The sequence below is a fragment of the Haliaeetus albicilla genome, chromosome 28 (genome assembly GCF_947461875.1).
Source record: "Haliaeetus albicilla chromosome 28, bHalAlb1.1, whole genome shotgun sequence".
Lineage (NCBI taxonomy): Eukaryota > Metazoa > Chordata > Aves > Accipitriformes > Accipitridae > Haliaeetus > Haliaeetus albicilla.
Genome location: NC_091510.1, coordinates 14102689 through 14121645, shown reverse-complemented (window position 1 = coordinate 14121645; position 18957 = coordinate 14102689). Strand labels below are relative to the sequence as shown.

The 18957-nt window shown below is 37.6% G+C and overlaps 1 protein-coding gene across 3 annotated transcripts in view; it reads left to right on the top strand.

The window, feature by feature from the left end:
• The window catches only part of LGR5 (leucine rich repeat containing G protein-coupled receptor 5), a 94770-nt gene that overhangs the window by 38618 nt on the left and 37195 nt on the right, over positions 1–18957 (top strand). For 2 of the 3 annotated variants that reach the window (XM_069773528.1, XM_069773526.1), the window contains exons 2-4: positions 718–789; positions 15480–15551; positions 17166–17237. In XM_069773528.1, coding sequence (XP_069629629.1) covers positions 718–789; positions 15480–15551; positions 17166–17237 — 216 coding nt within the window. The remainder of the gene's footprint in view (positions 1–717; positions 790–15479; positions 15552–17165; positions 17238–18957) is intronic. The other variant, XM_069773527.1, reaches the window with a different exon arrangement.

Below are 18957 nucleotides of genomic sequence, written 5' to 3'. Positions count from 1 at the left end.
CTACCGTGGAACCCCACCAGGAAGTGTGCTACAGAGCAGGATCACATTACACCCTTGTTTTATGGTTCATTTCACTTATTTAATGCAATTTGAGAACCTGCAAAAAAAGAGCACTCTAAAAAGGGGATGTTTATTATTTGAAAATATGTCATTTCTTTGACTCAAGTAAGTTGGGGGTTGGGGACACCTGATGAGCCTAATGTAAGGCAAGGCAAATCAGTACGACTGTGCAGCAGGTTGTACAGCAAAAGCAAAATGTTCCCATATTCATGAAAAGTAAAGAATGATGCAGATGATAGTTTATATCTGTACGCTTTTGCTTGTCTACTTCAGTATACCAAGTGTGCTACAGTGCTACAACAACAACAAAAATCGTAGTAGTTTTCCTTTACTACTCCAAGTAAATTTTAATACAGTACAGCGGTTTATTAAAATTATGTAGACTAAAAGGGTTGTTTAGTGTTCCAGCTGATTTATAGAGCATGATAAAACATTCCAAAATCTTTGGAAACAAGGAACATGCTACAGCCTGTATTTGGTTTGACAAAGCTGTGTTCATATGAAAGAATGTTTAACGTGCTAACTAGATAATGATTCATCAGTTCTGGCAGAGGAACTAATTTTTGTTAATGTAGTACTTAAAAATGTGTGGAATGAACAGCTGGATACCACAGTTGTGGCATGCCATATTAAGTCTCTGTCTGTTTTCCCCTACAGTGATCTCAGTATGAACAACATTACTAAGCTGCCCTCAAACCCTGTGCACAATCTCCGCTTCCTGGAAGAGCTGTAAGTATCATTGTATCCTTGATGGGCATAGTCAGCACTAGACACATTCCTGTGTTTGTCTCTCATACTTACTGTGGGAACCAGATAAAACGGTGCAGGAAAGCTGTCAGCCTGACACTTTTGGCACATGCGGAAACACTTAGTTGAAAAAAACCAATTGCTTGTGATTCTGGAAATGAACTTATAAAAGAGTTACCGTGAGGCTACAACTTCTCTAAGCAGAGACAGAGCCAAACAAATTAAAATTTTTAAACAAGGGCTGTTTAAAAGAGCTGGATTGCTTTTTGGAAATAGTTAAGCAGCAGGATATTAAAAGTTTGAATACTGGCTCATGTTTATTAAAATCGCAAGTAAAGCTATAATCAAAACCAAAACCTGCTGCCTTGTTCTGCCTGTGTCAAGGACAATTGAGTCCACATTTCATAGTATCAAGGCTTCTTGTCCTAATCACTTTTAATTACTGTTTCCTTACTCTTAAATTTAGCATCCCTGAAGGCTGACTGTAAAATGCAGAATCTTGCAAAAAGCTTAGTTACGCTATCTAGTACGTTCACTGAGGGGAAAAAGTACACTGAGAAAACTAGCTAATCAAGCACAACATCAAAAGAGGAATGCTGGTTTGAAGCGATGGTGACTAACCAAAAGTGAAAAGTATTGTGCATTCATGAGGCCTGGATTTGGCAGTGACCCTAGTTATAATGGCCCAGGCTTAAAAGAAAATTTAGGTTCCTGAGGAGTGATGGAGACTCTGTAGCTGATGCACCATAGATCTTGTGGGAAAAAGCTGGCACCTGCATTTGCATGAGTACCTCTAAAAGTTGATTAAAAGAATTGTCTGGGCATCCAGCCTCTTATGAAACATGGTTTATAAGTTTTTAAAACTGAAGGCCTCCTTTATTTATAGCATGTTTAGCTGCTAACACACCATAAAACCCATGTAAGATATGCAAATTCATGGTGCTGCCCTTCTTGCAAAGACATGGTCTATTTTAAGCTATGAAATGTGTACAGTCCTCTGCAATTTAGGTGGGTATTGCACTGACAACTTTTGCTGTCCTTGCTATCGCTCATTTGAATTTTGCCACCTGGTCTTTCCAGCCGGCATCTATGAAAAAAAAACCAAGAAATTAAAACCATTTTGTACTGCTAACTTTGAACAATACCCTATTTGCAAGCAGATTTTCCTTTCTTGTCTTATTTTTATTAGTGGTAGCATTTGTGTTTAGAAAGCACTATTTCTTTTAATTCTTTCTCTTCCTTTACTTCTTGTCTTTGGTTATCATTATCTGTATTGCTCTTGGTGCAGCTTTCAAATAACATACAGATATGGACATAACAAGGAGAGATGTCACACAACAAGTGTTAACAGTATCAAGTGTGTATGAAGTGAATCACGTCACAAAGACCCTGTTTGTGGATTTTTGCATCATGTTTGTGTTTGCTTGTCCAATCTGTCAGCTGTAATAACCCTACTAAAAACTTTCAACCCAATGGTTGGTTTCTCTCCAGCCATTAAAGAAAAGAAAAACAGAAGTTTGGGCTTTTCCTGGAAGGAAATTCTAATACATTAAGCCAAGTTACCTTCACTCTTTCATTTTATGGTCCAAAGTTAGATGACCCAAATAGTGACACTTGCATCGCTGCTTGAGAAACTGTTCCGCAGTCTACTTCATCTTCCTGATAAAGACCTTTGAAAGTGTTCTTACCTTATTCTTGTGCTGGGCCTACTTTTTCCACTGGAAGTATTAAGCCGTTATCCTTATAACCCTCTGTTCCAAATTAAGTAATTCCAATCCTTCATTGCTGGTAGTATCATAAAAATATTTATTTCTTTACTATGTTTTGTTTTACATATACAGTCAGCTCCTCCATTCGTTTCACACAAGCCAATCATTTCCATTTCTCATTAATTGTGATGCTGTTTTATGAAACCCTCCAGTTTGTATTGACTTTTCAAAGAAGCATAGAAAACTGAAGTCTTTGAAGAGGTGAGGCAACTGATTACCTCTTCTTAATGCAGATTCAAACCCATTGTGCTGAGAGATTCTTCAGTGTTTAGAGGCATGTAATACAATTCAGTCTAGTATTGCATAGAAAAAAATATAGACAATGGAAAGGGAACTGGATATTAAATTTTGAAGTAAAGGGTAACAGCCATTGTAGTTCCCGTGCTCTTATATGTTCATTTCTGAGCAATGATTGTACATATGAAAATTATTTTGCCCATCCAGGCATTGCCACATGATTTTTATTCCCAGCTTACCTGGGAATTCTGTGTTTTGTTTCTGTTGCTTAGCTGAAGGGGACTATTGCAAAATATAACTTGGCCCATAATGCAGACATTGTAAAAATAAGATAATACATGACCTTTATACCAAAGCAATGTTTCCATGAAATTAAAATGCATCTTAGTAATATCTATCTGCTCTTTGAAATACAAGAACAGGAGCTTAAAATGCATTTTTTAGGGTTTTTTAGTGTTGAAATAAGTGTTACTAATCCCTTTATTAGAGGTCTGCCTCAAAAATCTGATAAAAGCTAACAATTGATCCACTGAGTTTTAGCTTAGATGTTATGTCCTAGGTGCCTGGTTTGGCAATACTGGTAAGTCTTTACCACAAAAGAACAGAGATTTTATTAAGACAGTTAAACCAATTGTTTTGACTCCAAAGCAAGGATGGATAAGCCAGGTCTGTTCAGCAAGTTCTGACCTTCTAAGCTGAATCTGATTCACTCTTCCAACCAAGATTAGACACCTCTGCTATCAGCATTCTTGTAATCCTGATGATTATGCCTGGTATTTATCCTTAACTAAAGAGTTTGATCACTGAAGTACAACATATTGAAACTATGCTGTATTTTTGAGGTGCGTGTTCCTCTAAAAATTTTGGAAAACCTTGCAGTAATTTGAAAACTGAACTGTTCAAGCTCTTGAAAAGTTTAGTTTTGAGCAAGACCTTTTATTTGTGAAAATGATGGGCCTTTCAGGCCTAATTTTCTCTTAAAGTGCATATGATGGAACTCCCACTAAGAAAGAAATATGCTTCAGCTGCTTGATTATCAGCAAGTTGCTCTGCATGAACTTGTACAACACCATTAAGTCAAATTCTTTATTATAAATTCAAAATAACTGCAGATATTTATCAGTATGACTGAGTCCAAGACTCAGTCTCATGTGGAGTATTTCTAGATGTATGTCATTGTGCAATATGTGTAGAATGCCCATATTAATAGAGCAGTAAGTTAGAGTAATGCATGAAAAAAAGGGGTTTTAGGAGGGTAAAGAATTACCTAGGGTGGGACACTTATATAAGAGTTTAAGAGGCAGCTACATCTGAGTCTAGACATATCATTTTGTGATTAAGAATACTTCAAAGCAGTGCCTGAAACTGTTTCATTTTATAAATTAATGTCTCTATCAAGAGTGAGGAAGAAAGCCAATAATAATTTAAAACTATTTTAATCAGACCTAACTACAAATATCTCCAACTAGATATATCTCCACACATACATACATATGCATATGCATAAATATATGAGCACGCACCCACACATGCACATATATAAGGCTTTTATTTTAATTTTAAACACTGGAACATTCCACAGATAAGAAAACTCCAAGTGATTTTTAGTATCTTGCTATTTTTCAGCAACTTAAAATAGGTGTTTTAGTAAAACAGCAACAAAGGACTGGTTTATTACAATTATTTTACCTACAGAGTAAAACAGTTCCAAATAGCTTCCATTTCACAAAATCAAGCAATGAAACCACCTTAAATTAATAGCAACCTACATATAGGTGCAAGAAAGTTTACTGACACCCATGTTATTTCTTAAAATAACCTTGAAGGGAATTAAATGTATGTACAAAGTTTTTCAAATTGATCACGGTATTATTACAGCAGTTACTCAGGCAGAAGTGCCTTTAAAAGTTCATTTTACTACAATACTGAAGTGCAGAATTACAGATACAATACAGAACAGACATATTATGTGAATCTCGCCATGATTTGTGTGGAAATCCCTTTACACTGCAGAAGTGGTCAAGAGGCCACTGTATACATGAAAATGAAGTCCTAAATTACCAGACACAATCCGTTACCATCTGTTCTTATTTATTGTTTTCCCTTCTCTCTCGGTTTGCTCTTTCTTCCTACAAAGAGGTTTTCAAAGCTGCTAATGGGAATTAGGTGTTCTTTTCCCCACTGACTTGGAGTGGTGGGACTGAGCTCTCTGGTCATTTACATCTTTGAAAACTGAGAGCATTAACTCTTGGGGTGTCGTACAGTCTTTATTTTTGTGCTAGTGCAGGCACATTATGGCCAGCACTGAAAACTGATTCTGTACTTTTCACTATTATGTAAGCTAGTATAAAACATGAAACTGCTGCAGCCATAGTCCAAAACTTTCTGGAGAAAGTGGGGGAATCTTGTAATTTACTTCCACAATCTTTGGACAGGATGCTTAAATAACTAAAATCTTTCCCAAAGATTAATCTGCATAGATTTAAAAACCTCCAAGGCAAAAAAGTAGAAATACCTGCAACTGACATGCACAAAAAAAAGTAAAAATAGAGTATCTATTGGCCTCAAACTGTCCACACATGCTTCTTTCCGATGTCACTTAAATATGTTTTATAGTTCTTGCACAGCAGGTTTTAGTGGAGCTGTTCGTGGTGGAAATTGGCTTGCGCCACCTCTGTCAGCTAAAGTTTCAAGAACTTTCACTGCTAAATGACTTACAATCCCATAGGTAATTTCAGAGCTGCACACAATCCAACACGCAAGTTGTGAATTTGATTTCTTCACATAAATTGTGAATTTGGTTTCTTCACTTCAAACATGCATACATGTAGAGACGATCTGTTCAGACTATGCCACTGTGTTCGATACGTGGTGTTTGTCAGTGAGAGGTACCTGGCACCAGCCAGGCAAGTGGCCCATGGCACATTGTAAATTCTGTTGCCATAAGACAGACTTTGTTGATAACTCAGGGCTGTGGCTCCCCAACTTTGCTTTAATACAGCCAGGGAGACACTCAAAGTCCTGACGGAGGGAAGTGCAGTGGTCATTTTGAAATTAACCGTACGTTGGTAAAAACAGTGAGAAGATGTTTGTATAGTTAATCAGTTGGAAGCAATTACAGTAGTTTTCTCCTGTAGTTTTTGCATACACAGTTAGTTTGATTACCTAGAAAAGAACAAACATAAACGCAGAAGTTTCCTACTGTATGGAATAACAACTTGTAACCTTTACATTCACAAAACAATGGCCCTGATGTTCTGGAGCTGTCACTGCCTTTTTTGCTGTCCCTTTGATGCCACCAAAGTGAGCAACAACAAAGAATTCTCCCATGTGGATGTGTCAGTCTGACACCCTCCAAACTGCCCTTTTTGCTGTCTTATCAAGAATGACAAGATGAGGAACAAAAAAAAAGAGAAACAACAGAGCAAATGCCTTACTAAGTCAGAGCTACTTGCATTGCTTGTTGAATAGCTTGTGCTGACAGACAATTATTCTGGAAATGTTAATGCAAATTGCATGGAGCAACCTTGACATGGGAACTGCTGTGCATCTGTGGTGTAAAGGGGCAGAAGGGGAGAAGATGGGGGAAGGAAGAAGATAAAAGAGAAGTGAAAAGAGTAAGATATGCATGCAGGAGGAAACAATAAATGTTCTAGGTTGATATCCAAGAAACCTTGTCAGTGCTGCTGCGTTGCTCTTACTGAGTGTGTGTTGAAGTTTATTTTTGGCTTGTAGCTTGTAAATGCTTTCTGGAACTTGTAATTTGTTATCCGGCAATATTCGTTAGGAACTAGTTTAGAATATCAAAAAAAAGTCATAGGAAGAGCTTTTTGTGTTTTGCGATCAATACAGATAGTGAAATTATACTTAATTAAACTAAGGTGAAACGATGCTTTATTAAACGTGCTATATATCTGTAGAACCTGAGGCAGGATTTTAATTTAAGTCTTACACATTCCATGTGTACTGCAGCAGCAAGTATGCAGAAATAATTTCCTTTTTTGTCGGAGGAAGTTCAGCTTGTTTGTAGACTGCTTGATTTCAGTGCAGTGAACGCTTCTGATACCTACACTGTTCAATTTTCCACTTGCTTAGGTTCATGGGTAAAGTATTCAGCCACTATCACATTTATATCTAATAGGTTGGCAAGCACAGTAAAACCAACTTCTTCTTTCTTAGTTGTTTTTTTGAATTTCCAAACAGGAGTAGCAGTAATTTCTCCAGTAATTCTTTGGTGTTGCTTCATTGTACTACTCAGAAAACAGTAGTAACCTCGAAACTTGGATCTACACAATTTGTGTCCTTTGCCTATCACGCAGGAATGACAAAACAGCTAACACATTTTTCTTTATTGATAGTTTGATTGTAGTGTGTTGTACTGCAGTACACTTCACCCAGTTCCTGTTATTAATGATTATTACTATTAGTTCTTACCCTTTCTGGTGATATTGACTCTACTGGGATAAAACAAAAACCAGTATCAGAAGTGTAAATGGCACTTGGAAGACCCAGCCTAGGAAGTGTGATCTATATGATCCACCATTTGTTGCTGCATCTTGCTGTAACATTTAAACACTGAGACAGGAATTTTAACAAGTTTAAGGTTACTCTGGGAGTAGTGATTTGGTGACAGCATTCTTTAAACACAGAAGTAAAGTTACGTCTCCCACTGGTTCTATCCTCGGGATCCACTGCTGGGAATCGGCGTGGGATTCCCCGGCTGATGCTGCAGTACCTCCCGACAGCTGGCCTTGCTGCGATCAGAAGGCAGGTACCTGGCTGCCTGTTCAGCAGAAGGGCCCTCCTGGAGCCCTGTAGAAGGACGCTGCCTTCTGCAGCGCTGAGAGCAAAACAGCTTGTTCTCAGCACTGGCCACGGACAGCTTCATGAAGGGAAAGATCAGTTGTCTTTAGCATTCATGCCAGGTGCATAAAGAGTCTCTGCCTTTTGTAAGTGGAGAAAGAAATAGTACATTTTAGACCGTATCCTTAACTGACAAAAATCTATGATCTGTTTTATCAAAGCCAGCTCAAGATCAAATACACACTGATTTCATTCCAAGTGCTTGAGGTCAGTTGGAGTTATTCCAATTTACACCCTATGAGAATTTGGCACATGCATTTTAAAAGCCAATTAGGCCCTAAAGCAAGAGCAGATTGTGTTATATTTGAATTTCCAACTAAACTGTAAGTAGCAATAAATATAATATACAGCACAATTACAAGTTGCACACTCCCCTCCCCTTTTTTAAAGAAAGGAGAATATCTTTACATTTTCTTCTTTGATCTCTCTGAGCATCAGATTTTTTAATATATCATTTGACGCACATTTCTTTTTATATTACTATAATGATTACAGTTTTAATTAACATGACAGATTGAAATATAAAAAGGTAATTAAAATACAGAGTAACATTTAAATTCCTAGTCTAACAAAGTAATTCCTCAAAAACATTTTGAAATATATATGTTGATATCATCCATTAATTAACTAATAATTAACACAGTAATTAATCATCTGTTAATTCATACATTTCTATTGCATTGGCCCAAGAATAATCACTAATAAACATCAAATTAAACTCTCACCTTGAAATTTTAGTTGACTTTGGGTAAGTGCTTGATGAGTATCCGTATTGTCAAAGCTTTTTTGATGTAAGAAGCAAGAACATTTCCTGTTACCTATTTATGGATGTATATGTAAGCTGAAGAAAAATATCATCATAGAAATATATAAATTATATATACTGGTTATATATTTACATAGTTGGACTAAATATATGTGTAGCTGTGTGCTTGTGTATCTTTGATTAAGTTTGACAGGAAACAAAATTGAAGCAAAAGATTCAAGATTGGTAATTCTTCCTTGAACAGAGGCAATTTTTTATATCCAGAACAAGCTGTTTTAGAAAAAGATTTGAACATTTATGTTTTCCTGTTATACTTCCACGTTGTTCTTCCACAAACAGCCATTTCCTTTATTAGAAATGCAGGTAATAGTTTTAGGATTGGTACTGATGCTACTGGTACAACTCCTCAGAGAAGAGTAAATTGCTGGCAAATACGATACTAAGGGAGGATGCAAATGAGAGTCCTATTTCTACTTGTGTCAACACAAATTTTTGCACAGACATCAATGAGACTAAGATTTCACCACGGATCTTTATCAGTTATTCAGAGCAATTATGGCAGTTAGAGAGGCGGATCAGGCTTTTAAGAAAGAAGTTTCAAATTACAAAAGAGAATTTCTTATCTGTACCCAAGGTATAAAAGACAATTCACGGTTACATGAATTTTAATGGAATTTTCTACATGGCATGCTAGTGGTTTAGCACCAAATTCAGGAAGGTTAGTACCACATAGCAGCAGAACTGTCCCAACTGCTGGGGTTTTTCACTGGCTCAGGCCTTCTGTACTTTCAATTTATATTCACAAAAGCAAAGACTTTTTTCATCAGTCTCTAGGTTCTTCTATATTATTTCTTTTCAATTTTCTGTCTGGAGAGTTTGTTAGTCATGGTATATAATGTAGCAAATGAGGAATGAAATGTCTGTTTTCCAAGAAAACAGGCAAATATAAAACTGAGTTGTGACATTATTGATGTTAACCTACTCATCTTTAAACATACATACATACATATATATATATATAACACCAAGTTCAGGATAGCATTCTCTTAGCATGTGCAGTCTTTGCTCATTCTTTAAATAAAATCAGCAATCCAGTTAGTGAACAGAAGTAAAATGCAAAGTCAAAGGGACATCAAGGCAAGATAGTAGTTCACAGAATTATTATTGTAGAAATCCCTCAGTATCTTTGCACAGCTGAAGGATGATTTCAGATTGCATTCACAATTACATTCTGCATAGGATATTGCAGTATATGTGGAGTGATAAAATATAATGCAACGCAAGTTGTGCAACAATATGTAATCTAATCTGTATTAGAGGGCATGCACTGGCACTAGTCTAGAAACATTGAGTCAGTCTGGTATTGTTATTATAGTTTACTGGCATAATAATAAGAGTCCAATATATTTATCATAAATTTGAGTGTAATGAAGTTCTACTTAACTGTATCTGTTCTGAAATAGAATTATGACAGATTTCACTGGATTTTCACTTCTTAATAGTGGAGCTTATCTCCTTTCACACTGCTTATTCCTGTCATATGTTGAGCCACCCCAAGATCCAGAGTGCCATCTATTCTCCTACATTTCAGCACCTTGCAAGATTTGATCAGTAACTTGTTCCAAAAAATTCCATTGTGCTATTCCTGTTAGAACACAACATGAATATGAATTAATGGAAACGTTATGCTTTTTTCCAAAGGAGACTATTATCTTCCTTTCAAGTCCTTCCTATAGGTTTGATACTGCTAGATTTTGAAATACACTTTAGAGGTGCTTGTTCAGCATTTGCTGCACTAGATCTTACTCAAGCAAAGAAGAAAAGCGGTCACCACCCATATCATACTGTCACTGTCTGCTGCAGACAATGAGGAATAGCCGGGTTAGATTTGCCACGGCTTCTTTCCACAGTAAGTGGAGAGGTGCTTTCTTTGTTAAATGCCACAGTTTGTTAGCTGTAGAGAGAAGACTTTTCAGTGTTTCAAGTTCACCTTCCACCCCAGCAAGTAATGAGGAGACACTCGGACCCAGGCATGGCTTGTCCTGATGCAGAAAACATGCACATACAAAGCAGTTTTGAGGTGGCGAAGAAAAATTATTGTACTAGAAACATAAAGAAAATAGTTGACTGTGCTCAGTCACAACTTCGTGTTTATTTGCTTCTTGCTGAGGAATGAAGTTTTTCTTTTCAGACATGAGCAACAATCGAAAGAAAACAAAAAGGTTCTAATCATTTTCAGAGCTTTCTGTGGGTGTCTCATTAGTTGTGTTGACTTTGGGAATGTTCTGCTGACTTGGTGACCACCGTTTCTCAGAACTATGACACTGCAGGAGAGGTCAGAATACACCAAAGGGGTAAACAGATGGGGAACACTCAAAGGAGAACCCAGACACACCTTTTCTTAGATCCAGCCATAGGCCATGAACCTGACCTGCAGCACTGCAGCTATTCCAACAGTGAGCAGAGATTGCCAGCTGGGCTGAACTGCATTGAAAGATATTTTATAAAATGCTGCCATTTAAAAGAATGGAGGCAACATGCTTTTCTCTAAGCTTATTTATTTTACATCTTTTAGAAAGAAACATGCAGTAGTATAAAAACTTAGTCTATGCTTAAGCCAAAAGTATTGTAGTATTTTGACTCCAACAGTGGCAAGTAGCAGGTACTGAGGATAGCATGTGGTAACACTTCCCCATAAACTTTTCCAGCCTCCATTAATTTGCAAGATTATATGAAGCAGTGTAGGTATAATCTAGTTCTAAAATAATATAGCTCCAAAAGTATGGTCCAAAATCAGAAATGCTGTGTACTTTTGATTACTTTTTCATTAAAGAGATGTGATACATTTGAGTCTGAATGTACTTTATGAGATATTCCTAAAATAATGTCAGAAATGCTGGAAATAAATAACTTTTAAAAATTCAAATTCGAAGTCATTCAAACAATAGAAGCCAGCCATTTGGTTGTGTAAGTGCTATAAACAAGCTAGTTCATTCCGGCTCTCAGAAATCATTAACTAAATGCTGAACTATAGAGACAGATAGTATGTCCATCCTCATCTGTTCAGGGAAAGCAATATTTACCCATCCAGAGTAAAATCACTACCCAAAGTCCATCCAAAGTTCAGTACAATACTGGGCAGCTTCCCTCAAATAATTTAGGGTAATGGAAAACAAAATCCCTGAGGTGGAGAAGAGTAAACCCTGATAGATACTTCATAGATACTGTAGTGTCAACAAGGGGATTAATTTTCCCTTATGCCAAGACTGAGCATAGAAACACAGTAATAGCAGGAAAAAGCTGCAAGGAAGGTATTAAAAATGGTCAGGAACAAATAAGCCAAACTTAGTGAGCTTTGCAGCAGGCCTTAAAGAACTGATGTGCTAACTTTCATCCCAGAATATTGGAAGAATTAGACAATGATCCAAATGAATCGGTTTTGCTGATTTTTACCAAATACCACAATGCTGAGGAATTCCAACCACACACCTACCACAGCTGGGAAGATGCTACTGTTGTGCCAGTGTTCAGAAGGGTGCCATGGAGTGTCTTGGGAATAGATAGGTGGTTTGCCTGAAGTCAGTTCCACAGAAAGTCATGAAAAGGGCATCATGAGAGAGAATTTAATATGGTAACTGAATGTCAGACAACATCATTACATAGAAAATAGTTGTTGCCAGATGTCTACCTTTTCTGACATGGTCAGTTTGCTTCGTGAGAGAACTAGACAGGCATACATGTATTTTGGCATTTGTGATATATTTGATGTAGCCCTCTACTGAAATCTGTAAGGCTATACATGATGAGCATGATCTGCTGCTGCATAAGCAGAGGAGTATTATATAAGATAGTACTAATCACTGTCTGCAAAATTAGTGAGCGCTCTCTCCAAACTCAAAAATATTCAAAGCAGAACTTCAAGAATGACCTGAGGTTTGAAAAACTCATAAGGAGTAAATGCAGAAGCTGTCTCTACCAAAAAGAAAATTAACATGTGGTTTCATCTGTCTAAAGTGTTTGTACAAGACATATTTAATAATTGAGAAGTTGTGATCTAGAAGGAAAAGAAGCAGAATATAAAACAAGGGTTGGAATCTGAAACAAAACAAAAGAGGAAAAAATTACATCTCACTTTAGTAGTGCAGGTAACTATCACTCAGAACAGCTCAGGAACATGGCTCAGCATCCCTCGCTTACAACTTACCGTCTGTCAGCTTTGGATATTCCTCTAAAAGGTGTTGGAGCTGGGGCCATGCGTAGGGGTCAGGCTCTTAGGGTGGTATATTGTGGGTGGCTAGATGGAACTTACAGTCAGAATGACAGCTGTTTAAGCTGGCAAATCTTCTCCTGAAGCCAGTTTGACAGAAGACCTGGCCACAAAAGGAAACAGGGAAAAAACGTGTAGCATGTACATGTATAGGTGTCTCTCTGTCCTTAGGTATTTCTTTCTAAATATATTAGATATACATTACAGCTGCCATAAAAATGTCTTAAAATTATGATAGTACATTTTCAAAAAATGCCAAACATTAAGTCTTACCACAGAAAGCCATGATGATGCTCTGAAGCTGGGGAAAGTGAGTATTACACATTGAAACAAGACTTTAAAGCTGCATAGTGTCCCAATTAAATTGCCAGTCCTGCATTTGCAGCAGGGAGGAGCGTGCTTGGTAATTGCCAAAGCCTTCTCCAGGAGCTTTTAAACAGGTCTGATTTTCTCAGCTGGCCCATTTTATGAAGAGTATTCCAGTTCAAACAGGCGGTATGAACATGTAGTGTGTTTAGCAGTTTGCATTGCGACAGTTACGAAAATTGCCGCAGCACAGCCACACTTAAAGAAGGGATGGTGGCCTGAAAGAGCACCAGCTTAAGTCTTTAGACGTGTGGGTTTAGTTCAGTTCTCTGCTCTTTATCAAGCTTTCCATGTGACACTCAAAGCAGTAATCTACAGCTCTAAGTGAAAACCTCAATATCTGTACCTACTTTTTTTCCAGTAAAGTTTTGCAGACGCCTCACTTTCTGGTTCATGCCAGACTCATGTTGAGACTCATGTCCAGTCATGTCATTAAAATAACAGATCAAAAGGGTGCTGTGGGGGTGAATTCTTTCCAAAAAATCATGTCATAAACTGAGATCAGCATTAGATAGGTCCTGAGCCTCTACTAGTCAGTGATCCACAAATGGCATTTACTTTCAGAGACCCAGTCTGGTGTGCCTGACCTAGCACACATCTGCTTGATCCAGCAACAACCCAAAAGTCATTGCCATTTTCATTCAGAATGAAAGCTGAAGCTGGAGAAGCCACTCACACATCTGGAAAAAAAATAGACTCGGCCTGTGAGTGCTTCACCTTGGAGCAAGAGTGACCCAGGTTTGGTTCACTCATCTGCCTCCAGGTACTCAGGTGCACGTGCCCAATTCTCAGATGTCTGAACGACAAACTCCGGTGTACTCCAAAGGGAGACACAAGCTCAGCAGCTCTGTCTGAAGCTGAGTGCCTCTGCAGAGCACAATTAAATTCATTAAACAGAGAGAGGAAGAGCCACTTGCTTGGAGTTACAGGTCACATTGTTCAGCAGGTGTGTGTGTAGAGGGAAGAGCCTTTTCCACAAACTGGAAATGCCTGAAAAGTCTTTGGAGCTGGGATCTAGAATCATGTTTTCTTTCTTTATGGCCCAATTTATATTTTTATTTTCTGCATGAAAGAGGTGTCTAAGGAGAAGGTGTGCTCAGGACCCTGTAGTTAGCTTGAGGCAACTAAACTCCAAAGGAAGACTGCGTTGAAGGGCCAGTCAGTGCTGGATCTTTGGGACTGCAGTCATAAGCACCCGGCCTTTGCCATGAACAGTACTGGCAACCCTGGTGCCTACTTCAGTGCTGTAGGTTCCTCTCTGCCAGCTTGGTACCTAAGGCATTTTCTGGATCTAGTCCTGTGGTCTTTCCTAAGGGGCCAGAGGCCAAATCAAATGTCAACTCTGTTATCACATCAGCTGGTCTGTGGTAACTGTCTGCAATTTTGGTGTGCACTATCTTAGCTGATGGGAAATATCAATTGCACTTGGCTTAACTTGGTCTGCAAATAGAAGAGGGTTACATCATCATATCAACCTGCATTTGTTGCCAGCTAAGAGCAGACACTATGGCTCTACTGACACAAAGTAACTTGACGAGGAATCTGACCCCTGCCAGTCAGTTTTCCAGGTAGGGTACAGGTATCATAGCACATTCATGCCGACCTGAGATGTCGGGAGGCTAAATGCGAGATGCTGTGGAGATGCACTGATGGGGAACGTGGAAATACCATTATTTCACATTAAATGCATGAGATCTTTCCTAGGCATAAACCTTACAGAATGCGGTCTTTTTTTGTCAGAGTTAACATGCTTTACAGAGGTATTTGTTGTACTTACATAGGTCTGTAAAATACTTTCAGGCGTTCTGAGAAGGAATACGTAATAGAAGTAGGGAAAAAAGCCCTACAAATTTTAGCAAATACACTTTATGCCAACCTATTACACATCTGCTCACAGGAAAAATTATGATTCCACCAGTATGGCAGTTTTATGTGTAGTTATTTTAAAATGAACTGTGGCCATTACTATGTGGATATATTTTGATATTAGTGCAAATGAGTTAAATGTTCACAGACATCATACGTGCACAATTCCAAAAGTGCATGCCTGTAAATCCAGTGATGCTAATTGTTGTCAGTATATCTGTATTTTAGTTGCTGAGATTGCTGTAATCCTTAAAAAGAACAATATGAAGAATTCAGTGTGCATTCTAAACCATAAGCTCGATTTGCAATGAAATTGCATTTTGTCTCTGCAGTCCAGCTGTCAGTAAATCAACTGTACAGTTAATGGCTTCTCAGGTTTTTTTGCTTTTAAAAGTGTATTAATGACAAAACAAGGCTATTAAACTACTGCCTCTGGCATCAGTCACTCAAACATAGCTGTGTTGCACTTTTTAACAACCAAATTAATTCCACATGAAGAGAAAAAGTATTCACTCTTTTCCTTTTTCAAACTTTGCAGACGTCTTGCAGGAAATGGCTTGACATACATTCCTAAGGGAGCATTTGCTGGCCTTTTCAGTCTTAAAGTGCTGTAAGTAAACTGTGTGTTGTTTGATATATTTCTGATTTCCTAAATGCTCCAGGGAACTAATTAACCAGTGAAGTTTTGATCAAGTAAATTACATATTTTGATCAGCTCATTTTGAACAATTCAATTGAAGTGAAGATACATATGAACATCATTAAATCTTTGTTTTTTCATATAGAAAATATCCTAAACACAAAGGTTGGAAAACATTAATGGCATTCTAAAAACAACTTGCTCATCAAGTAGATGTCTCTGTACAATATCAAAGGTAAAAATTGGTTTGGTTAATAGTTTCTTTAATTGTCTCAAAAGTTCTGATTTCAAGTCTAAAAATCTTAGTGAACTTTTTGTGATCACACAAAACTGGGGGTAAATTGCCTTTTCCTTTTCTTGAGAGCCAGGGGGAAAAAAACATTATTATAGAAAGAACACCATGTAATTTAAAATGCAGTTTGTATTTCATATCTTGTTCTTTGCAACGTAATTACTATAAGATAAATTATGAAAAATATGACAAAACCCTGTATTATTTGGAGTAATAAGACAGTACATATGGTTACTAAAATTATTAGCAGGCCACATCTCATAATATTTATACTAGAGGGTATCTTTGCCTATGTAAAGTTCAAGAAACTGTATTATTATCAAGAACACCAACCTCCTAGGCAGCATCAAGCCAAGCCAGATGCTACTGTAAGAGTATACAAAGCTCTGCTGAAAAAATATGTAAGTGGGAAAGAAGTATGAAGAGCTTCCCACTCCATCTACTCTTAAGTTGGCCAGCTGTAGCTCTTGGTGGCCTAAGGAGATTTAGGCCTGCCAAAAATGATTTAGTTTACAATGTGCCATCGAGTATGCCTCATTTTGAAGGCAGCGTGTACTACTTCAGTTTTACCCACATAGAATCCTTTTATATATGTAGCAGTTGGTCCAAACAAGGATATTAGGTGGTGTGAATGAAACCACATTCAAAGGGAGGAAAAGATTCTTTTGGAATGAAAAGTGATTTTTCAATCTTTGCAAGCTAAGTGATGTGATATTTCAGAAAAGAAATTTGTCAGGTAATTGCTAGAAACCTTCCATTTGAGAAAATTTATTTCATTGGGAAAAATTCAGCAGTTTTTACAGAGGTAGAATTTTATTCAAACCAAATCATAAACTCCTGATACAGTCAAAAGTTCTGTTTGCCATAGCAGCATTTGCCTGAATAAGGATTTCAAGAGTCAATCCTTCACAGCTTTATCAGAATAAGAAACTGCAGCAGTTCGGAAGGAAAAAAAAATCAGTACATGAGGATGACAATTTGGGAATCACTGGAGGCAATTAGGATCTCAAGCACTATTGAAAGCAAATCGGATTTATTCTTTTAACTTCCTCAGCTGCTTTGAAAATCCTGCTCAAAGCTGATGTGTAGCTGTTAACAAAGCTAATATGCTACAGGTATTTGTTTGCTTTGAAGAGAACTGGCATTTGACAGGGGCAGAGGAACAGATTATTTGTGTAGCTTTCCTTTGTTTGTAATCTTGAAGTAGAACCAGTACAAAGGAGGTAAGCTTACAATAGAAAGAAAATATCTTTACTGTGTTGATTCTGGTTTTTGTGCTACTCAAAATGTAGGATGCTGCAGAATAACCAACTACGCCAGGTTCCTACTGAAGCACTCCAGAACTTGCGCAGCCTGCAGTCTCTGTGAGTATACTTGATAAATGAACTTGTAACCTTGCATGAACAGTAATATGTGATTATCTGTTAACTACTTGTTAATATCACTTAATAATGTGCTGAATCAACTTTTTCTTTTAACTCTCTTTGAGCTGCTTTTCAAGAGAATTGTACTCTCAATTAAACATCAAAAGTGACTGATTTCATTCCAGTAATTTCATGACAGCGGCAGCTTCTTTGCAGTGTTATAAACTGTTTTACCATCTGAGAAGACATTTCTTGCCCTGCAATGCTTTCTGTCTGTCAAGAAGAATATGGTCCCTTGAGCACTGGTCTTTCCCATGGTTTCTTGTTAAGATTCTTCACTGGGGAAAAGAAAGAACCCCAAATGACTCCCATGGTTTTTTTCATTTGGCATAATTTTTTTCTTTTTAAGCAGTATGGAAAACACTATTAACTCATGAAACAAAGTGTACTAGAGGATGCTTAATTATATTCTGTGCTTCAGGCAGGTCTCCGTATTTATAGTTCTTGACTGTGCTGTGCTGACTCAGTCCACAAGCTTCAGTTTTAACAGAACTCCTGCCAAAACTCTAGACAAGGAGTGAGGATTGGCTGCTTCGTGGTATGAATGAAATTATTTTGATGTGCTTCTGCCCCGTAACATAAGGATGGTTGTACCAGGTTATGCTAAAAGCTGACCTAGACCAGTATCCAGTCTTCAACAGCAGATGCCAAAGGAAAACTAGAAGGTCCGGCAAAGAATATAGTAATACTCCTTTGGTAAAATGTCCCAGCTGCCGGAGGTTTGTACTCAAAGACTCACTGAGCATATTGTGGCTTCTTTGAATTTAATCGCTCTTAAAGGGTTTTCTTCTCTGAGTTTGTACGATTGCTTTTTGAGCCAACGTAACATGATTTTTCGTGGTAGCGTATCTGCTGATTGGCTAGCCCTGTGTAGCATGGTGAAGTAGCTCCTGTTACTTACTTGGAACTTCCCACCACATTTGATGTCCCCAAAGTGCAGCATCAGGGGAAAGTGGAAACAGCAGTTCTTTATTGATGTATGCCAGATTTTATAGACTTCTGTTGTATCTCCGTTAGTCATGTTTTTCAGACGTAGGCTGATAGGATTGTTTCTCATATGGGAGCTATTCCCTTCCTCTGGTCATTCTTCTCACTCTTACTGAACTTTTTTTCAGTTCTCATATATATGATTTGAGACAAGTCAAGGAAGGATCAGACCTGCACAGCATGTTTAAATTTGCACACCATGGATTTATAGAGGGGAATTATGGGTGCTTTTTTGTTCGCTTTCCTACTAACTCCCCAAACTTTGTTTTGCTTAAATTTTTTTTAACCTTTACTGAACACTGACCTGTTATTTTCATACTTACTACAACTGTGGGACCTCTTTCTAGCATGTTAGTAGCTACTCAAGAGTTTTTCATGTAAAGTTTGAATTGCCTTTTCCCTAAGTACCTCACTTGACACCTATCTATACTGAAATTCATCTGCCATGTTCTTGTTCAGTTGGTTGAGTATCATGAGTTCCTTCTGCTGCACTTGCAGGTCACATTTTGCAACCACAAGGCCACTCTTGCTGTCTCAATGCAGGACACAGTAAATAGAGTATGTTTCTGAATTATCCACAGAATTTCATTGTCAACTGATGCAAAAAAAAAAGACTAAATTTTCTAAAGGACCTACTGATTTTGAATGTGCAGCATAAAATATCTAGATGATT